Genomic DNA, 8943 nt, shown 5'->3' with positions numbered 1-8943 from the left:
CATTTTTTTTACACATTTAAAATAATGTTCTAACTGTTCTTACTTAATATTAAAAGTTGTGGCTTTGAGTCTACTATGGGCAATAGTGAGTTAAAGAAAAGAGAGTTTCTCATACGTGTGCTTGCTTAACCTTTTTTTTTAAATATATATATATTTTTCCCCCAATTGTTTTTATCCCCCGTTAGTGCTAATTTAAATTATTTATCCTGGTTGCTGCTCCACCCTCTGCCGATCTGGGGAGAGCCGAAACTGGCTCCATGCCGCCAGCCGCTTCTTTTCACCTGACAGGTGAAGCTTCACCGGTAGGACATAGCACGTGGGAGGATCACGCTATTCCAACGAGTTCCCCTCCCTCCGAACAGGCGCCCCGAACGGCCAGAGGAGGCACCACTTCAGCGGCCACGATATTGCATGTTTTGGTGAGGGGTTCCTATATGAAGGAAACCCCCTGGGGCACGGGGAGAAACATGCAAACTCCACACAGCTTAACTTTGCTGCTTGCTGCACTTTATTCTGTTGTCAGACTTGCTTGAGTTTTGTATCTCTACAAACTTTCATTATATTCATAACTCACTCAGTTACTAAGGGAGGCACAGGCTGGTCAAGCTCAGGCAATTCTTTTGGCTGCACCATTACGCCAAATGGAGAAGATCTAGATGTCTTGTTTAATTTGATCCACGTTTCCCTGTAATTCAGCCAGACATTTGGTGTCTTTGGAAATCTTGAAGAGAATTTAAAATAAAGTTCCGTGGTGGGTTTGAGCAAAGTCTGACCACTTAACATGTGTTTGTAATGATGGAGCCACCCGTCTCCCTCTGTGTTCAGGCATGTCTAAGAGCCTGGAGTCGGTGCTGAGTGGAGCGAAGGGCCGGGCTCAGACGGTGGTGGGGGTCAGAGTGGACCAGCAGGGGCGGCCCGTCCCCGGGGCCATGGTGGCCCGCAGCGTGGTGATGCAGCAGGACCCCCGCAGGTTCAGCGAGGCCAGCATCCCCCGCCCTCTGCCCCCCAACCTCAAACGCCTCAAGCCTCAGATGATGATGATGATACGGGACCGGAGGCCCACGGTGCACCCGGTCCCGGGCACCTCCTGGCTTCCGCAGGCGCTACCCCCGCCCCAGCCCCAGCTCCAGCCCCAGCCCCAGCAGGGCGTCGGGGGCACCAACCTGGCTAAAATGGGCCACATGGCACGCTCCACCCCACAGCTGGACGACCACACGGACGGTAAAGAGAGGGACAGAGAGAGGGAGAGAGTCCGCGAGCGAGAGAGGGAGCGGTACCCGCCTCAGGTGCAGAACACCAGGGACGCTGTGGTGGCACAGGTATGGGCTCTTCACTCTTTCAGATGCTTTTTCGTTTAATTCTGTTTTCTCCTGTGAATTGCTCTGTGTCTGAGGGGAAGAATTAATTAATAAATTGTAAAGAAAAAAGAAAAAAAGCTTTTTCGTGTTCATTTTGGTTTCCTGGAGTGAAACAGGAGCCTCCCTGCTCTGCTCTGTCCCGTTCAGGTTATGGAGGCGGTACATGGAGTGACCATTGAGGAAGCTCATAGCGCACTTCGCCGTAATGAGTGGAACCCAGTGCGAGCTGAACAACAACTGAAGGTAACTCATTGTGAATACAAAAGAAGAAGAAAACACCACGTCTACCTGTTCCTTTTGGTGCCTCGTTCATGTCATACAGGGTGTGTAAGAAGCAAAGACTGTGTAAAAATATGGAGGTAGCCACCATGATGTCACCCATTGGTTTGTGGACTTCCGTTTTGAAGCCTGGAATTTGACATTTTGACAGTCGCCATCTTGGTTCATTTGGAGCCAGAAGCAGCTAGCATGAGACCAGGGGTTTCTCACAGAGGAGCTATTGGTCCATGATCGACGAGCAGCACGATCACTGGACAGGCGACCTGTCAATCACGCCCCAAAACATAGTCTGCTTTATCATCTATTTAACTCTAAATGGAACTGCTACCTCCACGACCCGACCCCGGATAAGTGGTTGAAGATGGATGGATGGGACCATAATTTACAGAATGAACATCATGCTGTATTGAAGAAGACTTGAAACTAGCGATTGAGACCATAAACTCATTAGGAAAGTGTTTACTGAGGTCATACATTTATTAATATTTTCCTATGGACTTCAATCAGATTTATTTTTGCAGGCAGTGGAATCGCCCCCTGCTGACCATTAGAAAGAATGCAGGTTTAAGGCACTTCCACATTGGCTTCATTTTTCAGCCTGGAGGTTGCCCTTGGTAAGAAGAGCAGAGTATCAAGTGCAAGTGATCAAATGGCTTTATATGCTTTATTCTTATGTGTGAAGTTAAAGCTGCACTAGGCAATTTTGCACATCAGCAGCAAGAGGGAGCTGTTTCTACTTTAACTTGACAGTTTTTAAGTCATGTGGCTTCTGTTGCTCAATGTTATTCTCTTTTTTCTTTTTGAGCAAGTTATTTTCATAAGCCTCTTGGAGATTCTTTGTCTCACTTTTAGTTTTTATCTCTGTAAATCAGCGTTAACCATAAAACTAAACACACAGCATTCACAGCATTCACAGTAGCACACAGAGAGCCTCATCCACCTGTCCTTGTCCCCTCTCTTCTCCTCAGCTGGAGCAGCTGTACTGCTCTGTGTACTGCTCTGTACTGTGCTCCAGAGACGACTGCCTGCGCATCCTCTCCAAATACCAGTGGAACCTCCAGTCAGCGAGCCGCTACCTGCTGCGGATGACTCGCGAGGAGAGGGAGCGCCCTCAGATCAGCTCCGAGAGACGAGTTTGACACGACTGTTCTGATTCTCCTCTATTTATCCAGGGGAGGTTGGACTGAGCGAGCGAGCGTATAGACCATCCCAGTCTGCGGCTGTCGGCTGCTGAGCAGCTCAGCTGGAGAAACTGAGGGCTAGATGCCTTGCTCAAGGGCAGCTTGATGGTAGGTGTGGGAAGGGAAGAGCATTTCCCATTCACTCTCAGCCCACTCGAGGACTCAAACCAGCGATCTTCCTATCACAAACCCACCGCTCGAAAAAAGAAAACGGGGCATAGAGACACTGCATGAAATAGGCCACGCCCATCACGGGGGAAAGCTCTCTGTTCACTTCCACACACCAGCGTCATTTTCCTTGAATTAAACATAGCTAAAAGCTGTTGTGTGGTGGGCTGCACAGACAACAAGTCGCCAATTAAAGTTTGTTTGTACTCCCGAGCAAAACAAGGAAGCCAATGAGGATTGGCGAGAAGAAAAATGTGGATATAGCTGTCACTGAAGTAAGTTGGAGTGTTCAACTTCTGTATACATGATCTTTGTGTGCAACATGCGACCATGGACGCGACATAGGAGAACGCCAGGACTGGGGGGGGGGAGGGGGGGGGGGGGGGGGGTTTGGGCATGGTTTCTGAATGATGACGTGCTCCGCAGTGTCTCTATGGGACATCACTACTGTACAGAGGGTACAAAAATGGAAAAATTAAGATGAATGAAAGAAGAAAATATGTAAAAATGCAGGAATTCACCCAAAAGACTTACTGACTGATGCGGTTATCGTCACAGCCCTACTGACTTGTTTTTTATATATATATATATATTGTGTCATCCACTGTATTATCGATTTGTTTTGTTTTTTACAAATAGTTTTCTATCTTGATGAATTTGTATATATTGTTAGTAATGATTGTTGTGCTGAATAAATTGTTGATCCTGATATAGTCTCAACGCCAGACCCATGAGAGTTCTTACGCTGATACACTAATTACTGCATGCTGCAGAGCTCTCTCTGGGTCTGGGACACTTTCCCTCAGGGGGTTATGGGAGGGAACTGTTCACTTGGCCAGTGGTGGATTCAGTCCTCCCCAATCAGTAACGACTTTGCGATCAGAGAAGGCGCGGCCCATTTTTCGAACCGCTCTCTCATCGGTGCTACGACCTGTCACTCATTCAATTTCAACCTGCCTTCAAAAGCCAGCAGTGGCTGTGAAGTGGCACAGACTCACTTATGTAGTATGCGGAGCGCAGCGATTCAACATAATATTTGGGTCTGGGGAGAGAGTAATCCTGCCATAATGTTGAGTTGTCTGATGTGAATATGAGCAATTGAAGCGTGCTTCACTAACTACAATGGCAGATTATTCTGCTGTGCACTTTTTGAGTCTGCAGAGCCTCATCATAGTCACACTATTTCTATCATCTTTCACCACAGTGAAAGGCTCCCATCAAAACCGCTCATGCAGAGGAAATGCTTCTGCAGTTGTGGGTGTCTTGTCAGCAGTGGTTAGCCAGCAGCAGTTTGAGCTTCTTAGCAAACTTTTCTCAAACCCATATCATACACCAAATTACACCTTCAGAATATTCTTCCATTTGTTTCCAAACTTAGGTAGAAGATGAATTGCTTCTACTCATGACTGATAAAATACTGAATTTGATGATCACTGCAGAAAAACAACCATACTTTTACAGGATGACAAATAAAATCATGGGTTATTATTGCCCAGCAGCAGGGAGGAGAATAGACAAGCGCACACAAGCCCCCTGAACAACTTACAGTTGTATTTCCCACAGACTCCCAGGAGGGGGAGCAGTAGGTTCTCTAGTAGGCTAGAGAGCTCAGGTGTAGTTAGGGCATCTATGCAATATCTAACATTACAGTATGGTCTTTGGGGGGGGGTGCAATATCTTGATGTAGGTCATCTGTGCAATGTTTTGTTGTAGTAGGCAATATTGGTGGTCTGTATGTTTTGGTGTATAGATCTGTGTGCATTACTGAATGTTTGATGTACGTGTACTGTATATGAACAGATAAATTGTGTGTATAGAGGCTGTGTGCTACGACCCCACCAAAATTATCCTAAGGCAGTGATCTAATATGCTGCTGCTGCTGCTGGAGGGCCTTGTTCCCTTATATTTTCCAGCCTCCTCTCACCATCACTGCAGATCAATAAGACTGATTGGAAAGCAGCTACAAGGCTGCTACTGCACCAAAGTAGATACCGTAGAGGTGCAGATACTGAAAAGATACCCACTGCCCTGCTATAGGGGTGAAACCATGGTGTAGGGGAGAAGGGAAAGGGCTGCAGAGTAACGGAACTGGGACCAGTGTTTGGCCAGTGGGTCAGAGAATGAGAGTGGAGATCCCCCTGAAGCTGGGATCAGTTTTTCCAATTGAAACCAGATGAATCTCAATTAGACACCCAACCCCCCCCCAACCAGCACTCACTTCCTGAACTAGAGGAACACACACTAAACCAACATAGATGGTGTTTTGATTTATTTTTGAAGTACAGATATATATTTTTTTATTATATAATGTTTATATGTGTACAAAATGATCTTCAAAATTCTAATAACATAGTTACAGAAAAATGGTACAAACAACTTTGACAGGAACATAGAAAATGGATGCCAGGACTCATTAACAACGGTCTGATTGACAAAATAGTGCAGCTGTAAATTAGTATCTTTAACTCTCCCAATAATCCCGTGAAGTAGGCTTTGGCTAGATCCTGTTTCCTTGCTAGTGGTCACGTGACGCCACGCATGGGCAGAATATCATGTTAACACACATACTGTATGTGCATTGAAATGGCGATACACAGATACACACACATTGTATTCATATTGAGAAATAAGCACTGAGAGGCATATGTAGTGTCTTTTAAAGGAGTGGAACAGTGCAGTTGGAGAGCTGCGGTCTGAATGTGAGAGCAGCCAGTGGGAAGCAGGTCTCAGGAGGACACACCCATGTTATCTGATGTGAACACATGAGCAACTGGCAATATTATCTGCAAAGTTTAGCATAGCTTCTTTTCAGTCGCCTCGATGCACAGCAACCAGGCAGGCCAGAGCAAAGTTCAGATGAAAAGTTCACATTAAGGCCTATTTAAGCAAGACTAACAGTATAGGAATTAGAGAAAGTAATGTGTTTACTTAACGTTCACTTACAGCCAATGAGGTCATTTTAATCTTTAGTAACCTTCCCATTTTTCTTTCTCTCCCTCCCCTTTGTCGTTTTGTTTATTGTAACCTTAACCCGTATTCTCTCTCTCTCTCTCTCCCTCTCTCTCTCTCTCTCTCCCTCTCCCATATTATTACATTGGCACTGATTCAAGACCGCAGTGTTTGGAGAAAAAAATAAAGGTGGGAAAACTCTTATGGTGCTGGGTGTGTGATGGAAGTCTTGGAATTTTTCCATATATCATATATATATATATATCCTTTCACATATCATGTGGCATTAGGTTATGTTCTTATATGCTTTCATAATCATGCAGCATTAAATGTATGTTTAAAGTCCACGTTGCCCCGGTTTGATTGACATCTGTTAAGCAGAGATGATTGAGACAGTGTGGTGTCTCAATCATCTCTGCTTAACAGATGTCAATCAAACATGGGGGGGGCAACATGGTCACAAAGGTGAATCATCGGTCAAACTTAAGGACTTTAAACATACATTTGATGCTGCATGATTATGAAAGCATAATGCCACATGATATGTGAAAGGATCTAGTATGATATATGGAAAAATTCCATGACACTGGGCGAGTCTCCACAGCAACCAGTCAGCCAGGAAAGGACAGGCCATACGGCCCAGACAGGAACCAAACACAGCACAGGGCATGGGGGCAGGTGTGGAGCGAGATCACACACACACACAGACACACACACAGAGTATACTGCAGACAGTGAGGAGGTAGAGCAGGAGCGCTTTGGCAAACACTAGGAGCATGCGTTTTTTCTCTTTTTGCCGTTTCTCTTCAAAGGATTATAATTCTTCTAAATATATTTTTTCCACAACACAGCCACCACTTCCCTACCAGACGCTGTTTCTTTACTGTGGCTAAATGTGCAGGTTTTGTTGCCTACCTGTTATTTTACAAAAAAAAGAAGAAGAAAAAAAGCAATGAATACAGCTTCTATAACCACAATAGTATTGCACATATAAATCCTACGATCTATTATGATTTCTTCACAACGCATACGATTACTAACAGGGTTGGAGGGGGTCGGGTTCAATACATTTATTTGTTTATTATTATTATAATTGATTACCTTTACATATAGCGCTGAAGTACTCAAAGCACTTCACATATCGGGGGGGCAGGGGGGAGGGACTCTACTCGTCCACCACTGATGTGTAGCACCCACCTGGGTGATGTGTAGCACCCACCTGGGTGATGTGTAGCACCCACCTGGGTGATGCGTAGCACCCACCTGGGTGATGTGTAGCACCCACCTGGGTGATGTGTAACACCCACCTGGGTGATGCACGGCAGCCAGTTTTTGCCAGAACGCACACATCAGATATCATGGTGGAGAGTTGTGGATTGAAAGAGCAAATTAGATAGAGAGGCAAAGTGAACGTCACTTCCTGCTTCAGCACTGTACCAGAGATCTTCATCCGCCATTTATTCTCCCATAGACATTTTCGTAAAATGCTTATAAACATAGTTTTACTTGTTCAAACCAAACGGTTCAGATATATTTAGAAACAGGAGAGACCGCATAACATTTCACTCGGACCAAGACGTAAACAAGTACGTATTTAAAGAAAATATTTTGTCAATGTTGTTGTTTTTTAGTTTTGGTCCAAGTGCAATGTTCTATGGTCTCTCCCGATTATAGCGTAAGCTGAACCGTTTGGTTTGAACAAGGAAAACTATGTTTATAAGCATTTTACGAAATGTCTATGGCAAAATAAATGGCGGATGAAAATCTCTGGTACAGTGCTGAAGCAGGAAGTGACGTTCACTTTGCCTCTCTATAACGAGGGATGATTAGGTGGCCATGATGGAAGGAAGGCCTTTGTGTGAATTTGGCCAGGGCACCGGGGTCACACCCTCTAGGGCACCGGGGTTACACCCTCTAGGGCACCGGGGTTACACCCTCTAGGGCACCGGGGTTACACCCTCTAGGGCACCGGGGTTACACCCTCTAGGGCACCGGGGTTACACCCCTACTCTTGCGATGGGATCTTTATTGACCACAGAGAGGCAGGACCTGGTTTTCTTTGTCTGTGTCACTGAGAGCAATGCTCTCTTTTTCAGGAGCGTTAAGGGCCTCGCTCAAGGGCACCTCAGTGCTGGTAATGAGGCAGGGGCAAGGGGGTTTAACGTCTCATCCGAAGGACGGTGCTCGCTCACAGGACAGAGTCCCTGTCTCTGCCCTTGGGCATTGGGGATCTTATTTATGAGACCGGAGGGAAGAGCACCTCCTACTGGTCCTCCAACAGCACTTCTAGCACCAGGCGGTATCCCATCCAAGGGAGCCAAACCTCCTTGCTTAGCTTCCCAGGCAAGCTAGCAATGTGCTACAGGAGCTATGGTGCTGGCTTATAGTGTCTTTGATTCATAATATTTAGCAAGTCACGGCAAACTCTGAAGTGGAATTTCATAGAATTCAAATCAATTCCAACTATGTTTCCATAGAGCTGGGGTGGCATTCCAACTCCAGCAACTGAAGTGGATTTACCATACCGTGCATTCTCAACTCAATTCATGAATGGGCCCAAGCCTGATTACTAGAGAGTAATGCTAATATCAAGACAAGACATATGGGATACATATGAAATGTTGATACTAAACACAATGTAGCATAATGCACAGTTCAAACGCAACACTCAAACCTTTCATCTGAGATGTGTGTTGATTTCCCCTGAATACTTGGTAGGCACTAAAACACACACTCAAGATGATGAGGTCGACTTGCTTTAGTCTTTGGCAGGGATATGCAATGCCTGGGCTGCCTGGAGGCACTTCTCTGTGATTAAGGGTAAAAACATACAAATACAGACTGAAATCACTTTCAAATTGAAGAGATCAGGCAACATTGTCAGTCACTGAATTTGGATGGAGGCACAAAAACAATCCACACAGAGGACATCTGGAATCAAACTTAGCTCCTTTAGCTCTGGTTCATGTGGAACACAAAGGATTCTGGCACTGGCAGTATGTGGCAGC

At 45.5% G+C, this 8943-nt stretch overlaps 1 protein-coding gene across 1 annotated transcript; it reads left to right on the top strand.

Moving 5' to 3' along the window:
- Positions 1-827: 827 nt before the first annotated feature.
- LOC310779554 (uncharacterized protein) lies at positions 828-2839 on the top strand (the record flags this gene model as incomplete). Its single annotated transcript, XM_083640078.1, has 3 exons — positions 828-1319; positions 1506-1601; positions 2606-2839. The coding sequence occupies 3 exons, from the start codon at positions 828-830 to the stop codon at positions 2774-2776; spliced, it is 759 nt and encodes a 252-aa protein (XP_083496204.1). The 3' UTR covers positions 2777-2839.
- Positions 2840-8943: the final 6104 nt, after the last annotated feature.

The sequence above is a fragment of the Poromitra crassiceps genome (genome assembly GCF_964638095.1).
Source record: "Poromitra crassiceps genome assembly, chromosome: 7".
In the NCBI taxonomy this organism is placed as follows: domain Eukaryota; kingdom Metazoa; phylum Chordata; class Actinopteri; order Beryciformes; family Melamphaidae; genus Poromitra; species Poromitra crassiceps.
Note: the sequence above shows the minus strand (reverse complement) of the source record. Positions and strands in the feature narration are given on the sequence as shown.